At 50.5% G+C, this 16,691-nt stretch overlaps 1 protein-coding gene across 1 annotated transcript in view; it reads left to right on the top strand.

Annotated features, from left to right (window-relative positions):
• Positions 1 to 16,691, top strand: part of pou6f1 (POU class 6 homeobox 1) — an 884,787-nt gene that overhangs the window by 827,045 nt on the left and 41,051 nt on the right. Inside the window, exon 10 of the mRNA XM_072493696.1 lies at positions 7,182 to 7,350. Within this exon, the coding sequence (XP_072349797.1) occupies positions 7,182 to 7,350 (169 nt within the window). The remainder of the gene's footprint in view (positions 1 to 7,181; positions 7,351 to 16,691) is intronic.

The raw sequence follows: 16,691 nt of genomic DNA, 5'->3' as shown, positions 1-16,691 counted from the left end.
GAACTGATCCCTGCGGTACACCACTGGTAACTGGGGTCCAGGCTGAATATTTGCCATCCACCACCACTCTCTGACTTCTATTGGTTATCCAGTTTGTTATCCAACTGGCCAAATTTCCCACTATCCCATGCCTCCTTACTTTCTGCAGAAGCCTACCATGGGGAACCTTATCAAATGCCTTACTAAAATCCATATACACTACATCCACTGATTTACCTTCATTCACATGCTTGGTCACCTCCTGAAAGAATTCAATAAGACTTGTAAGGCAAGACCTACCCCTCACAAATCCGTGCTGACTATCCCTAATCAAGCAGTGTCTTTCCAGATGCTCAGAAATCCTATCCTTCAGTACCCTTTCCATTACTTTGCGTACCACCGAAGTAAGACTAACTGGCCTGTAATTCCCAGGGTTATCCCTGGTCCCTTTTCTGAACAGGGGCACGACATTCGCCACTCTCCAATCCCCTGGTACCACCCCTGTTGACAGTGAGGACGAAAAGATCATTGCCAACGGCTCTGCAATTTCATCTCTTGCTTCCCATAGAATCCTTGGATATATCCCGTCAGGCCCGGGGGACTTGTCTATCCTCAAGCTTTTCAAAATGCCCAACACATCTTCCTTCCTAACAAGTATTTCCTCGAGCTTACCAGTCTGTTTCACACTGTCCTCTCCAACAATATGGCCCCTCTCATCTGTAAATACAGAAGAAAAGTACTCGTTCAAGACCTCTCCTATCTCTTCAGACTCAATACACAATCTCCCGCTACTGTCCTTGATCGGACCTACCCTCGCTCTAGTCATTCTCATATTTCTCACATATGTGTAAAAGGCCTTGGGGTTTTCCTTGATCCTACCCGCCAAAGATTGTTCATGCCCTCTCTTAGCTCTCCTAATCCCTTTCTTCAGTTCCCTTCTGGCTATCTTGTATCCCTCCAACGCCCTGAACCTTGTTTCCTCAGCCTTACATAAGTCTCCTTTTTCCTCTTAACAAGACATTCAACCTCTCTTGTCAACCATGGTTCCTTCACTCGACCATCTCTTCCCTGCCTGACAGGGACATACATATCAAGGACATGTAGTACCCGTTCCTTGAACAAGTTCCACATTTCACTTGTGTCCTTCCCTGACAGCCTATGTTCCCAACTTATGCACTTCAATTCTTGTCTGACAACATCGTATTTACCCTTCCCCCAATTGTAAACCTTGCCCTGTTGCACGCACCTATCCCCCTCCATTACTAAAGAGAAAGTCACAGAATTGTGGTCACTATCTCCAAAATGCTCCCCCACTAACAAATCTATCACTTGCCCTGGTTCATGACCAAGTACTAAATCCAATATTGCCCCTCCTCTGGTTGGACAATCTACATACTGTGTTAGAAAAGCTTCCTGGACACACTGCACAAACACCACCCCATCCAAACTATTTGATCTAAAGAGTTTCCACTCAATATTTGGGAAGTTAAAGTCACCCATGACTACTACCCGGTGACTTCTGCACCTTTCCAAAATCTGTTTCCCAATCTGTTCCTCCACATCTCTGCTACTATTGGGGGGCCTATAGAAAACTCCTAACAAGGTGACTGCTCCTTTCCTATTTCTGACTTCAACCCATACTACCTCAGTAGGCTGATACTCCTCAAACTGCCTTTCTGCAGCTGTTATACTGTCTCTAATTAACAAAGCCACCCCCCCCCCCACCCCCCCACCTCTTTTACCACCCTCCCTAATCTTATTGAAACATCTATAACCAGGGACCGCCAACAACCATTTCTGCCCCTCTTCTATCCAAGTTTCCGTGATGGTCACCACATCGTAGTCCCAAGTGCCGATCCATGCCTTAAGTTCACCCACCTTATTCCTGATGCTTCTTGCGTTGAAGTATACACACTTCAACCCATCTCCGTGCCTGCAAGTACTCTCCTTTGTCAGTGTTCCCTTCCCCACTGCCTCATTACACGCTTTGAAATAGAGCAGGTGAATTGGCTAGACAACATTTGAAAGTTGCACAAAATGTGATGAAACGGGTAGCGGACGAGAAATCCAAAGTTCGTAGTTTTGCCAGTGGGGATAAAGTTTTAGTGTTGTTACCAGTGGTAGGTGAGCCTTTAAAAGCTAGGTTTTGTGGACCATATCAGATTGAAAGGAAATGAAGTGAGGTGAATTATGTGGTAAAAACACCAGATAGAAGGAAGACTCACCAAGTGTGCCATGTGAATATGCTTAAAAGGTACTTTGAAAGGGAAGGAGAGAAAAAGGAGGTTTTAATGATTCCAACTCAAAGTGACGAACCAAATCCAGATGACTGTGAATTTGACACACCTCAAATTAAATTGGAAAATGAGGATGTTCTTAAAAATTGGAATGAATTGTTAAGGTACCTTCCAGAGAAAAAACGAACTGACCTGAAAGTTATTGATATCACATGGGCAAGTTTGTAGAGATAAATTGAGAAGTACTAAAATGGCTATACATGATGTAGATGTGGGAAATGCTGTTCCTATCAAACAACATCCATATAGACTTAGCCCTTTAAAATTAGCACAGGTTAACAGAGAGATTGAGAGTATGCTGAAGAATGGCATAACTGAAGTGGGGTGCAGCCAATGGAGTTCACCCATAGTGATGGGGCAGCACGGTAGCCTTGTGGATAGCACAATTGCTTCACAGCTCCAGGGTCCCAGGTTCGATTCCGGCTTGGGTCACTGTCTGTGCGGAGTCTGCACATCCTCCCCGTGTGTGCGTGGGTTTCCTCCGGGTGCTCCGGTTTCCTCCCACAGTCCAAAGATGTGCAGGTTAGGTGGATTGGCCGTGATAAATTGCCCTTCGTGTCCAAAATTGCCAGTAGTGTTGGGTGGGGTTACTGGGTTATGGGGATAGGGTAGAGGTGTGGACCTCGGATAGGGTGCTCTTTCCAAGAGCCGGTGCAGACTCGATGGGCCGAATGGCCTCCTTCTGCACTGTAAATTCTATGAAATCTATGATGGTACCTAAACCAGACGGTACCTAACGGTTGTGTGTGGACTTTCGAAAGGCGAATGCAGTTACAAGAACGGACTCTTATCCAATCCCACGTTTGGAGGATTGCATTGAGAAAGTGGGACAATCCGCTATATTTCCAAATTGGATTTACTGAAAGGTTACTGGCAGGTATCTTTATCTGAAAGGGCGAAGGAGATTTCAGCTTTTGTGACTCCAGATGGTATATACCAGTTCAAAGTTATGCCATTTGGCATGAAAAACGCCCCAGCCACATTTCAACGGTTAACTCATACAGTCGTTTCAGGATTACCCAATTGTGCGGTATACATCGACGATCTGGTAATTTTCAGCCAGACATGGAAAGAACATTTAAAACATCTGATGTAGTTATTCGATTGACTTCAGGAGGCGGGTTTGCTGATAAACCTAGCCAAAAGCGAATTTGGAAAAGCCCAAGTCACTTTCCTTGGCCATACAATCAGACAGGGTCGACTGGTCCCACGGGATGTGAAAACGAAAGTTACTGGGGAGTTTCCGATACCCTCGACCCAACGGGAAATAATGCGATTTCTTGGTATGAGTGGATTTTACCGGAAATCTGTACCACATTTTAGCAGTGTGGTCGCTCCACTGACAGACTTGCTCAAGAAGCGTAACAAATTCCAGTGGACAGCGGAGTGTCAACAGGCATTTGACGGCCTGAAGGCTGTGTTAACCACTGCTCCTGTGTTACTCATCCCCAATTATACCAAACCATTCAAAGTGGCTGTTGATGCGAGCGATGTGCGCGTAGGTGCGGTGCTTCTACAAGACGACGGCGAAGGACTAGAGCGGCCTGTTGGTTATTTTTCAAAGAAATTGAATTCTCACCAGAAAAAGTATTCGACGATTGAGAAGGAGACTTTGAGTTTGTTGCTGGCTTTGCAACATTTTCACATTTATGTGACCAGCAATCCATCTGACACCGTTATACATACTGATCATAATCCTTTGACGTTTATGGAGCGATTCCGGAATAACAATGCGAGGCTGTTTCGCTGGAGTTTATTGTTACAGCCATTTCATTTAAAAATAGTACATGTGGCAGGACGGGAAAATGTGATAGCCGATGCTTTGTCACGAATGTGATGAATGGAAAGATTTCGGTTGGAGGAAGAATGGGAAAAATGGACTATATTATTATGCCTGTTTGCGTGTGGTTTTTTTGTGAAACGAAAAAGTATTTTTACTGTCTGCATTTCTTACTGGATGGTGCAAAAGTGAAAAATGAAACCATCTTGAAGTTGATGGGGTTTTTTTTTCTTGGGGGGAGGTGTCATGTGTGAGTGCCTTTAAGAAATGGATGTTTAAGCAATGTACCTTTAAGAAATGCAGTGATATCAGAGTGTGGGTGGAGCTGGGCTTAGATCAGCCATTTTGCAATTTTTAGTTGGAGTGTTGAGGAAAAGAGCTTGAGAGTGTCTGTGTTTGCAGTGAGCTGGATCTGCTGTGATCTCTGCCATGAAAGACTATCTTTGTATCATTTGGATGATTTAAACTCATAATAGTAAAGCCTTTAACCTGATGCGTTTCTGTTTAAAGGTGTTAAGTCTCTTGGATGTTGAAAGGAATAACTGAAGGATTATTTAGTGTTGTAATATTTTCGGGGTTATCGTTGAAGTAAGGGGGTGTTAAGCGATCCAATGTTTATTTAAAAAGGTGAAGTTGAGTTCATGGAATAAACATTGTTTTGTGTTAAAAACCACGTGTCCATAATTGTAATATCACACCTGGAGAACAAGCCGTGTGCTCGGAAAAGCAACAAATACATAAAAGGGGGAGGTTGGTTGGACTCCATGATACATTTTGGGGTTCAGAAAACACCTCTCCCATAACGTAATGCAGGTAGGGAATATGCAATGAATGGTAGAACCCTCAAGAGTATTGAAAGTCAGAGAGATCTAGGTGTACAGGTCCACAGGTCACTGAAAGGGGCAACACAGGTGGAGAAGGTAGCCAAGAAGCCATACGGCATGTTTGCCTTCATTGGCCGGGGCATTGAGTATCAGAATTGGCAAGTCATGTTGCAGCTGAAGAGAACCTTAGGTAGGCCACACTTGGAGTATAGTGTTCAATTCTGGTCGCCACACTACCAGAAGGATGTGGAGGCTTTCGAGAGGGTGCAGAAGAGATTTACCAGGATGATGCCTGGTATGGAGGGCATTAGCTATGAGGAGCGGTTGAATAAACTCGGTTTGTTCTCACTGGAACGACGGAGGTTGAGGGGCGACCTGATAGAGGTCTATAAAATTATGAGGGGCATAGACAGAGTGGATAGTCAGAGGCTTTTCCCCAGGGTAGAGGGGTCAATTACTATGGGGCATAGGTTTAAGGTGCAAGGGGCAAGGTTTAGAGGAGATGTACGAGGCAAGTTTTTTTACACAGAGGGTAGTGGGTGCCTGGAACTCGCTGCCGGTGGAGGTGGTGGAAGCAGGGACGATAGTGACATTTAAGGGGCATCTTGACAAATACATGAATAGGATGGGAATAGAGGGATATGGACCCAGGAAGTGTAGAAGATTGTAGTTTAGTCGGGCAGCATGGTCGGCACGGGCTTGGAGGGCCGAAGGGCCTGTTCCTGTGCTGTACATTTTTGTTCCGTTATCACATATATTGTTAAAGTGGGTGTTGTCTTACCCGCCCCTAACTTCATACAGAAGTCATTCAAAACTAACATAATGATGTCCTGTCTGCAACTGGGGTCCTTGAGCTTTATCAAGGATACATTGCATGTCTTGTTCTGTGAAGCTGTTATCAACGGCTGTTGGGATACTCCCTATACATACCCACGGTTGGTTCTCATGAGACAGTTTACAGGGAATGTGGCTTGTTCAGCCATTTTGTGTCTTTAATATCACAAAACAGCTAACAGCCATTTTGTGTCTTTTCTGATATTAACAGCATTGTGTATAAACTATCTATTTCTACAAATTGCCCCTTCTAAACAGGCATCTAAGCCAATGAGTACCTTTTGTCTGATCAGAACTATTCAAAAGTAATATAGGAGCACAAATGTAGTTACAGGGCCATCTATAATTTATATCATAGTCCAGAAAAGTGTAAATCCCAGGAAATTTGGGCTAAAACTGTGTCAATGAGTACCCGTGGTTTGTAAGGTCGCTTCTGCCTCAATGTTCTTCACCTTTATGCTGAAATTCATCATGGTGTCATTTTTCAAATTCAATCATGAAATGTGGGCGTCGCTGGCGAGGCATTTATTGCCCATCCCGAATTGCCCTTGAACTGAGTGGCATTTCAGAGTTCACCGCGTTGCTGTGGGTCTGGAGTCACATGTAAGCCAGACCAGGTAAGCACAGCAGATTTCCCCATTCGTGAATTGAAGGGTTTTTAAAACAAGCTTTATGGTCATCAATCAACGTTCAACTTCCACCATCTGTTGTGGTCACCCACAGAATTACCCTGGGTCTCTGGATGATGAGTGCAGCAAGAATACACACAGGGCAGCACGGTAGCACAGTGGTTAGCACTGTGGCTTTACAATGCCTGGGTCCCAGGTTCGATTCCCCGCTGGATCACTGTCTGTGTGGAGTCTGCACGTTCTCCCCGTGTGTGCGTGGGTTTCCTCCGGGTGCTCCGGTTTCCTCCCACAGTCCAAATACGTGCAGGTTAGGTGGATTGGCCATGATAAATTGCCCTTAGTGACCAAAAAGGTTAGGAGGGGTTTTTGAGTTACAGGGATAGGGTGGAAGTGAGGGCTTTAGTGGGTCGGTGCAGACTCAATGGACCGAATGGCCTCCTTCTGCATTGCCTGTTGTATGTTCTGATACCACTCGGCCAGCACTGCCTTGCTGGTGCTTGGCAGAGATTGTGAGGAAATTTCCATGTCTGGCAGTAGTATACTGACGAGTGTTTATAGTTTTGGGCTGTAAAACCTTGGTTTTTAAACTTGCTGTGGCAGGTGACAAAACTGCCCTGGTCACAGCATCTCCCTCTGGCAAATACCCCTTCGAACCTTCGCCTGTGGGATCAGTGGGTGAGTACCTGGCTGATTTGAACTTTCTACGGGTTGGACAGGATTAAAGCTGCCGCCTAACAATCTCAAAGTTGTGGTTGAAGTAACCTCGATTTGCAACAAATTGGATTGCTATCTATCAAAAGAATCTGATCTGGAATATTATCTCTTGCTATTTTCTTAGAGCCTCAAAATGCACCCACTGAGGTGGACGGAATAAACCTGGAAGAGATTCGTGAATTTGCAAAGAATTTTAAGATCCGTCGACTGTCTCTTGGATTGACGCAGACCCAGGTTGGACAAGCATTGAGTGCCGCAGAGGGACCAGCATATAGCCAGTCAGCCATCTGCAGGTAACGCAACCACCAAGATGGTCTTTCAAACTAAGCAGGTGGCAGGATAAGTAATGCATAAGAGTGCCTGCTGTAAATATCTATGACTCTATGTCAAGAATGATCCCTGGAATAACAGTGTCAGTAGCAGGAGAAATCATTTCCATGCAAGGATTAGAAGAAAATTACACAAGTCGGAAATTTGGAGTAGAACCAGAAAATGAACAGCAGCTCAGTCATCACCTGAAAACAAGGGACGCTTTTCTCCCAAAAGAGAACAAAGTCGGCGAGCGAGCCACGTGTTTCCCGGCACACGCAGTGCTGACTAACGCATGGCTATTCAACACGACTTGTGTTGTGTAAGGGCCCGGAGCGGGGAACACACGGCTGAGGCCACACAGAGCCCTGATTTGTACAGTGAACTCCACTCACCAGAACTTCCCAGTGTGGCAAGAGATCGGAGTGCCATTTTCCGAGCCCCCCGCCCCCCCCCCCCCCCCCCCCCCCCCCCCCCCCCCCCCAGCCCGAACGCACTAGGAGGGGGTCCTCAGCCCCTCCTATCACTCACAGCAGGCACCCCAGCCCAATCACGCACACATAAAATGCCAGCTTGGCAGTGTCACTCAGGTGGCAATGTACCAGGCTGGCCCTGCCAGGGTACCACCTTACCCAAAGGACATGCAGCTGGGGGCCTCCAATCCCCTTGGAGACCCCCAATAGTGCTGTTCCGCCTGCTCCCTGTTTGTGTGGACCTGTGATGAACTGCGCTCACCCGAGGTCTCTGAGGTAAAGGAGGGTGAATCCCAAAACCTCAGGTACCTCGGGAATCTGCACATTAGAGTGAGGCTTACTGCCTCGTTCTATTGTGTAGATTTGCCAAAAAGTGATCCCACCCACAACGTGCAGGAATTACATCGCAACGTCTCCCGGGACCATGTTGGATCTCGCGAGGCGCGGCAAGCTGGGTAGATCCTGGGAGCGGATCTCCCGGCTTCCATCGGCTACGCTGAACGCGACAAGCTACTTTTCTGGCGCAGCGTGGCCAAGCAAATGTTTAACTTTTCATTTTCGTTCCTTCATCAGAACGGATATATTTTAAAATTAATTAACTTCCCATCAGCCACTGAAAGCAGCTGATCTGAGGTCCTGTCCAAGCTGATCGGAGGTCCCGTCCAAGCTGATCTGAGGTCCCGTCCAAGCTGATCTGAGGTCCCGTCCAAGCTGATCGGAGGTCCCGTCCAAGCTGATCGGAGGTCCCGTCCAAGCTGATCGGAGGTCCCGTCCAAGCTGATCGGAGGTCCCGTCCAAGCTGATCGGAGGTCCCGTCCAAGCTGATCGGAGGTCCCGTCCAAGCTGATCGGAGGTCCCGTCCAAGCTGATCGGAGGTCCCGTCCAAGCTGATCGGAGGTCCCGTCCAAGCTGATCTCAGGTCCCGTCCAAGCTGATCTCAGGTCCTGTCCAAGCTGATCTCAGGTCCCGTCCAAGCTGATCTCAGGTCCCGTCCAAGCTGATCTGAGGTCCCGTCCAAGCTGATCTCAGGTCCCGTCCAAGCTGATCTCAGGTCCCGTCCAAGCTGATCTGAGGTCCCGTCCAAGCTGATCTGAGGTCCTGTCCAAGCTGATCTCAGGTCCCGTCCAAGCTGATCTGAGGTCCCGTCCAAGCTGATCTGAGGTCCCGTCCAAGCTGATCTGAGGTCCCGTCCAAGCTGATCTGAGGTCCCGTCCAAGCTGATCTGAGGTCCCGTCCAAGCTGATCTGAGGTCCCGTCCAAGCTGATCTGAGGTCCCGTCCAAGCTGATCTGAGGTCCCGTCCAAGCTGATCTGAGGTCCCGTCCAAGCTGATCGGAGGTCCCGTCCAAGCTGATCGGAGGTCCTGTCCAAGCTGATCTGAGGTCCCGTCCAAGCTGATCTGAGGTCCCGTCCAAGCTGATCTGAGGTCCCGTCCAAGCTGATCGGAGGTCCCGTCCAAGCTGATCGGAGGTCCCGTCCAAGCTGATCGGAGGTCCCGTCCAAGCTGATCTGAGGTCCCGTCCAAGCTGATCGGAGGTCCCGTCCAAGCTGATCGGAGGTCCCGTCCAAGCTGATCGGAGGTCCCGTCCAAGCTGATCGGAGGTCCCGTCCAAGCTGATCGGAGGTCCCGTCCAAGCTGATCGGAGGTCCCGTCCAAGCTGATCTCAGGTCCCGTCCAAGCTGATCTCAGGTCCCGTCCAAGCTGATCTCAGGTCCCGTCCAAGCTGATCTCAGGTCCCGTCCAAGCTGATCTGAGGTCCCGTCCAAGCTGATCTCAGGTCCCGTCCAAGCTGATCTCAGGTCCCGTCCAAGCTGATCTGAGGTCCCGTCCAAGCTGATCTGAGGTCCCGTCCAAGCTGATCTGAGGTCCCGTCCAAGCTGATCTGAGGTCCCGTCCAAGCTGATCTGAGGTCCCGTCCAAGCTGATCTGAGGTCCCGTCCAAGCTGATCTGAGGTCCCGTCCAAGCTGATCTGAGGTCCCGTCCAAGCTGATCTGAGGTCCCGTCCAAGCTGATCTGAGGTCCCGTCCAAGCTGATCTGAGGTCCCGTCCAAGCTGATCTGAGGTCCCGTCCAAGCTGATCTGAGGTCCCGTCCAAGCTGATCTGAGGTCCCGTCCAAGCTGATCTGAGGTCCCGTCCAAGCTGATCTGAGGTCCCGTCCAAGCTGATCTGAGGTCCCGTCCAAGCTGATCTGAGGTCCCGTCCAAGCTGATCTGAGGTCCCGTCCAAGCTGATCTGAGGTCCCGTCCAAGCTGATCTGAGGTCCCGTCCAAGCTGATCGGAGGACCCAGCCAAGCTGATCTGAGGTCCCAGCCAAGCTGATCTGAGGTCCCGTCCAAGCTGATCTGAGGTCCTATCTGTAGTACCGTCAATATGACACAAGGCAGGGTGAGGTAATGTGAATTGAAGGCTTTATTAAGCAGAACTTTATGCCCAGGAGCGTGGTTACAGAATGCAGCTACTGAGGGACATGGAGGGAAAAGCTGGGTTCTTATACCGGCATTTCTGGGTGCTTATACCGGCATTTCTGGGTGGGGTCCAGTAGGTGGCAGATCCTATCAGGGCCTGGCATCCCTCCACCAATAACCTGTCGGCACGTGGTGTACCGTATTACCCCTAATACATACCACCACATTCACCCCTTGTTGAAAAAGAACCCGGCGGGATGGTGGTTCGCATGGTGGTAGGGGTTTACAGAGACGGTACTGTGCCGTAACTTTGAACAAAACACAAAATTATCGCTTCAACCGGGCCAACGGGCCAAACAGGGTCGGCATGATGCCATAACTATAACAAGACACAATAACTGAAAACGTTGAGAATTAAACTGATTCGATGTGCCGGATGGGTGCCCTGGTCGTCCTTTCCGATCGTCTAGGGCGTGGTGGTGATGGCGCTGGCTCGGGTCCCGTCGACTCTGGGAGCGTAGCGCTGTCCCCTGTGACTTTACTCCTGGGCGGGTCTGGGAGGAGAACCGAACCTCCCGGGAAGGGGGTGGCTGCGGGATGAGCCGGCGGGAGTGAGGAGGTGGTGATTAGCGTTGGGGGTGTGGGTAGCTCCGGCGGGCGCCAGGTCTCGCAGGGAGACCGTGTCCTGTCGGCCATCGGGGTACTCCACATAGGCGTATTGCGGGTTGGCGTGAAGGAGATGCACCCATTCCACCAACGGATCTGACTTGTGCACCCGCACATGTTTCCGGAGCAGAATGGGTTCCAGAGCTGCTAGCCAGGTGGGAAGTGGCGTTCCAGAGGAGGACTTCCTAGAAAAGAGAAGGAGGCGCTCGTGAGGCGTTTGATTCGTGGTGGTGCACAGCAGGGACCGGATAGAGTGAAGGGTTCGGGAGAAGAAGGCCACGGGTCTGCCTGCCTGGTTGAGGGTGGCCGCCAGAGCTACATCCGATGTGTCGCTCTCGACCTGGAAGGGGCGGGACTCGATGGCCTTTGCAATATCCACTTTGATGCTCTGTCGACAGGGGAAAAGTAGTGGACTGGATTAGCGCACGGGCCTTGTTGGCGTATTGTGGAACCCACTGGGCGTAATAAGAAAAGAAGCCCAGGCAACGTTTCAGGGCTTTGGCACAGTGGGGGAGAGGGAACTCCATCAGGGGGCGCATGCGTTCGGGGTCGGAGCCTATCACTCCATTACGCACTACATAGCCCAGGATGGCTAGACGGTCGGTGCTAAACACGCATTTTTCCTCGTTGTAGGTGAGGTTGAGGGCGTTAGCGGTCTGGAGGAATTTTGGGAGGTTGGCGTCGTGGTCCTGCTGGTCGTGGCCGCAGATGGTGACGTTGTCGAGATACGGGAACGTGGCCCGTAAACCGTGCTGGTCAACCATTCGGTCCATCTCTCGTTGGAAGACCGAGACTCCGTTCGTGACGCCGAATGGAACCCTTAAAAAGTGGTATAACCGCCCATCTGCTTCGAAGGCAGTATAGTTACGGTCACCGGGACGGATGGGGACCTGGTGGTAGGCGGACTGGAGGTCCACGGTGGAAAAGACCTTGTATTGTGCAATCCGATTGACCATGTCGGATATGCGGGGGAGAGGGTACGCATCTAGCTGAGTGTACCTGTTGATGGTCTGACTATAGTCGATGACCATCCTCTGTTTCTCCCCGGTCTTAACGACTACCACCTGGGCTCTCCAGGGACTGTTGAGAGCCTGGATGATGCCTTCCTTCAGCAGCCTCTGGACTTCGGACCGGATAAATGCTCGGTCCTGGGCGCTGTACCGTCTGCTCCTTGTGGCGACGGGTTTGCAATCCGGGGTGAGGTTCGCAAACAAGGAAGGCGGTTCAACCTTGAGGGTCGCGAGTCCGCAGACAGTCAGTGGGGGTATAGGGCCGCCAAATTTAAATGTTAAACTCTGGAGGTTGCATTGGAAGTCCAACCCTAGGAGTGTGGGCGCACAGAGATGGGGGAGGACATACAGCCGGTAATTTCGGAACTCCCTCCCCTGCACCGTTAGGTTAGCGATGTAGAACCCCGTGATCTGAACGGAGTGGGATCCCGCCGCCAGGAACATTTTCTGGGTGCTTACGAGGGAACAGCGCCTTACCGTGTCCGGATGAATGAAGCTCTCCGTGCTCCCAGAGTCGATAAGACACGGCGTCTCGTAGCCATTCACTAGGACTGTAGTGGTTGCAGTCTGGAGCGTCCGGGGTCGCGACTGGTTGAGGGTCGTCGAAGCCAGACGTGGTTGTTGAAGTTGAGCATCGTAATCAGGCAGTATTTGGCCGTCTGTGTCGGGGTCCTTCAGCCAAGATGGCGGCATCCACAGATCGAGCGGGGTCGGGGGTGGACAAAATGGCGGCGCCCATCTCTCGCTCGTGGCGTCCGGGGTCCAAAATGGCGGCGTCCGTTGGTCGCACGTGGATCGTTGGAGGGGGCTGGGTCTGTGGTCCCGTTTCTTCCCCGGAGATAGCGGCGACCCCGCGGGACTTGCACACCGTCGCGTAGTGGCCCTTCTACCCGCAGCTTTTGCAGGTAGCCGCGCGGGCCGGGCAGCGCTGCCGAGGGTGTTTCGGCTGGCCGCAAAAATAGCAGCGGGGCCCCCCCGGTTGGTCTGGTGTTTTGGCCGCACTGGGGTGGGGGGGGGGGGGGGTGTCGGAGAGTCGACCGCAGTGGGGGTCCACGGAGCCCAAGGGGCTGTAGTGCGGTCGGGGGCGTAGGCGCGGGCGTTACGCGAGGCCACATCGAGGGATGCCGCCAGGGCCCGAGCTTCTGTAAGTCCCAGAGATTCTTTCTCCAAAAGCCTCTGGCGGATCTGGGAAGAGGCCAAACCTGCCACATACGCATCGCGGACCAGGAGCTCTGTGTGTTCACTCGCTGTTACCGCCGGGCAGTTGCAGTTTCGACCCAGGATCTGCAGGGCGTTATAAAACTCGTCCAGCGATTCCCCAGGAAATTGCCGTCGTGTAGCGAGCTGGTAGCGAGCAAAAACCTGGTTAACGGGCCGGATGTAGATATCCTTCAGCGCGGCGATGGCACCGGTGAAACCGTCCTCGTCCTCGATAAGGGAGTAGACGTCAGGACTCGCCCTGGAATAGAGGACCTGCATCTTTTGTTCGTCAGTCGGTGTGCCGGGGGCCGTTCGGAGGTAGCCCTCAAAGCATGCCAGCCAGTGCTTGAAGATAGAGGCCGAGTTAGCTGCTTGGGGTGCGATGCGCAGGCACTCCGGGGTGATTCGGAGCTCCATGTTCCCACGTCGTTTTCTTCAATTTAAATTCTGCTTATTCAATTGTAGTACCATCAATATGATGCAAGGTCCTGTCCAAGCTGATCGGAGGTCCCGTCCAAGCTGATCTGAGGTCCCGTCCAAGCTGATCTGAGGTCCCGTCCAAGCTGATCTGAGGTCCCGTCCAAGCTGATCTGAGGTCCCGTCCAAGCTGATCTGAGGTCCCGTCCAAGCTGATCTGAGGTCCCGTCCAAGCTGATCTGAGGTCCCGTCCAAGCTGATCTGAGGTCCCGTCCAAGCTGATCTGAGGTCCTGTCCAAGCTGATCTGAGGTCCTGTCCAAGCTGATCTGAGGTCCCGTCCAAGCTGATCTGAGGTCCCGTCCAAGCTGATCTGAGGTCCCGTCCAAGCTGATCTGAGGTCCTGTCCAAGCTGATCTGAGGTCCCGTCCAAGCTGATCTGAGGTCCCGTCCAAGCTGATCTGAGGTCCCGTCCAAGCTGATCTGAGGTCCCGTCCAAGCTGATCTGAGGTCCCGTCCAAGCTGATCTGAGGTCCCGTCCAAGCTGATCTGAGGTCCCGTCCAAGCTGATCTGAGGTCCTATCCAAGCTGATCGGAGGTCCCGTCCAAGCTGATCTGAGGTCCCGTCCAAGCTGATCTGAGGTCCCGTCCAAGCTGATCTGAGGTCCCGTCCAAGCTGATCTGAGGTCCCGTCCAAGCTGATCTGAGGTCCCGTCCAAGCTGATCTGAGGTCCCGTCCAAGCTGATCTGAGGTCCCGTCCAAGCTGATCTGAGGTCCCGTCCAAGCTGATCTGAGGTCCCGTCCAAGCTGATCTGAGGTCCTATCCAAGCTGATCTGAGGTCCCGTCCAAGCTGATCTGAGGTCCTATCCAAGCTGATCTGAGGTCCCGTCCAAGCTGATCTGAGGTCCCGTCCAAGCTGATCTGAGGTCCTATCCAAGCTGATCTGAGGTCCTGTCCAAGCTGATCTGAGGTCCTATCCAAGCAATGCAGAGTAGCTAATGTTAAGCTTCATGTTCTCCACAATACAGGAGAAATTATGTTTGATTTACAGTACTTGCTTTCTGCTCACAGACGTTTGACTCATTTCACTCATTTACGCCAGTAAGTAACTGGGACATATCGGCAAGAAATATCTCCTATTTGATTCCTGGGACAGGATTTTCCTGTGGCTTCCTAAACTCTGTCACCAGGTTCAAATAGGGGTCAGAATCCCATGCTGTGTGGGGAACCCAGCTGTGATTTCCCATACTCTGGCTTTTTATTGTCCAATTATGTTCTTGGGGGCCAATAGGAGGCTTTCCTGCCAAATGAGAGAGACGGCATCCCAAATTTGACCTTTAAAATAAAAAGCAGTTCAAGCAGCCAAGCCACCATTGTGGTGGGGACAGCCACCCACAGGGCGGTCTGCAGCCGAACCCAGACGGGCATGGATGGCCTCGGAGCCGACTTGGAGTGATGGTGTTTGCTGCCAGGAGACAACTAAACTGTTCGCTGACATCTCCAGGGATCGGGAGACTAACTGGGAAATCTCATTCAACCTTAAGTCGCAATTAACAAGGTGAATTGGCTACCCGAGCACCATTGGTCCCCCACCCACCCATCCTGCCTCTGGGAAAATGACCTGGGATGGGATGGAGCCAAGGCACCTCCGGCCCCAGGGGGACAGAAACATGTAGCCCCTGGTCTGTGCGGAGTTTCCCAATCTTTATTGTTGCTGTTGGTCTCAATGGCCCAGATTTGAGAGAGAAGAATTGTTCTGGATTCCTGCTTGATTCCAGTCCACCTTCCTGCTTCCACAGGATTGGTCTCGGCACTGACAGACCACCTGGTCTAATACTTGCTGAGACTCCACTGGGACCAGGTAAAACAATGACCACCTGAGTGAGGTAGAGAGGTAACGGCAATCTGAGAACGCGGGAAGGGAGGGGTGGGAAAAGTTTGTTTTGTTTACCCCTCACATCGAGAGTACTTCCCTCATATTTTGCTTCTCCTTTAGTTTGCTCTAAAATGAAATAGTGGGAAACTTTTAAAAATCAATTCTCAAGATGTGAGCAACATGGAGCATCGTGAATTGCTCTCAGAAAGGAAGCAGGGAATTACCTGGACCACAACAAGTGCAATGAATGAATGTAACGGAGTGGCTTGCTCCGCTATTTCACAGGACAGTTAAGAGTCAGTCACGTTGCTGTTCATCTACAGTCGCAGAGGAGACAGTGGCACAGCGATATTGTCACTGGACTAATAATCCAGAGACCCAGAGCAAGGTCTGAAGACCTAGATTCATATCCCACCATAGCAGATGGTGGAATTTGAATTCAATAAAAATCCGGATTTAATTGTCTAGTGAAGACCATGAAATCATTGTCGATTCTCATAAAAACCCATCTGGTTCACTAATGTCCTTCAGGGAAGGAAATCTGCCATCCTTACCTGGTCTGGCCGACACGTGACTCCAGACCCACAGCAATGTGAAATGCCACTCAGTTCGAGGGCAATTAGGGATGTGTAACAAATGCTGGCCTTGCCTGTGACGCATGAAAGAATAAAGAAAAAAAAACATGTTGACCCTGTATTCACTCTATCCTTTTTGAATGACTCCCCCTGTTCTGATGGAGATTTTCCTTCAATTATCTGCTCCCAGTCCACTTTGGCCAGCTCTTGTCCTATTAAAATCGGCCTTCCCCCAATTCAGAACGTGTGTTTCCGGTCTATCTGTCCTTTTCCACAACTACCTTAAATCTCCATGAGTTATGGTCACTATTACCAAAATGCTCCCCATTGACACTTCTACTACCGGCCTGGCTTCATTCCCTAAAATTAGGCCCAGTTCCTCTCTTGTAGCACTTTTTACATGCTGCTTCAGGAAACTCTCCTGGATGCACTGAGAATTCTGCCCCCCGAAGCCTTTCACACTTTGCCCATTCCATTTAATATTGGGGAAATTGGAATCCCCTCTTATTGTTATCCTATTGTTTTTCCACTTCTCTTTTTTAAATAAATATTTTTATTGAGGCATTTGTAAAAAAACATCAAACACAACCAAGATCAAAAAAAGGAACAAACAGGAGATCGCATCATAACTAAATAAGTAACCAACAACCAAAACCCACCCTCCCTGACATGTCCCCCCGAACCCCCACCCTCTCCGCTTT

Source organism: Scyliorhinus torazame, chromosome X, assembly GCF_047496885.1.
Source record: "Scyliorhinus torazame isolate Kashiwa2021f chromosome X, sScyTor2.1, whole genome shotgun sequence".
Classification (NCBI taxonomy): domain Eukaryota; kingdom Metazoa; phylum Chordata; class Chondrichthyes; order Carcharhiniformes; family Scyliorhinidae; genus Scyliorhinus; species Scyliorhinus torazame.
This window is presented reverse-complemented; position numbering and strand designations above follow the sequence as displayed.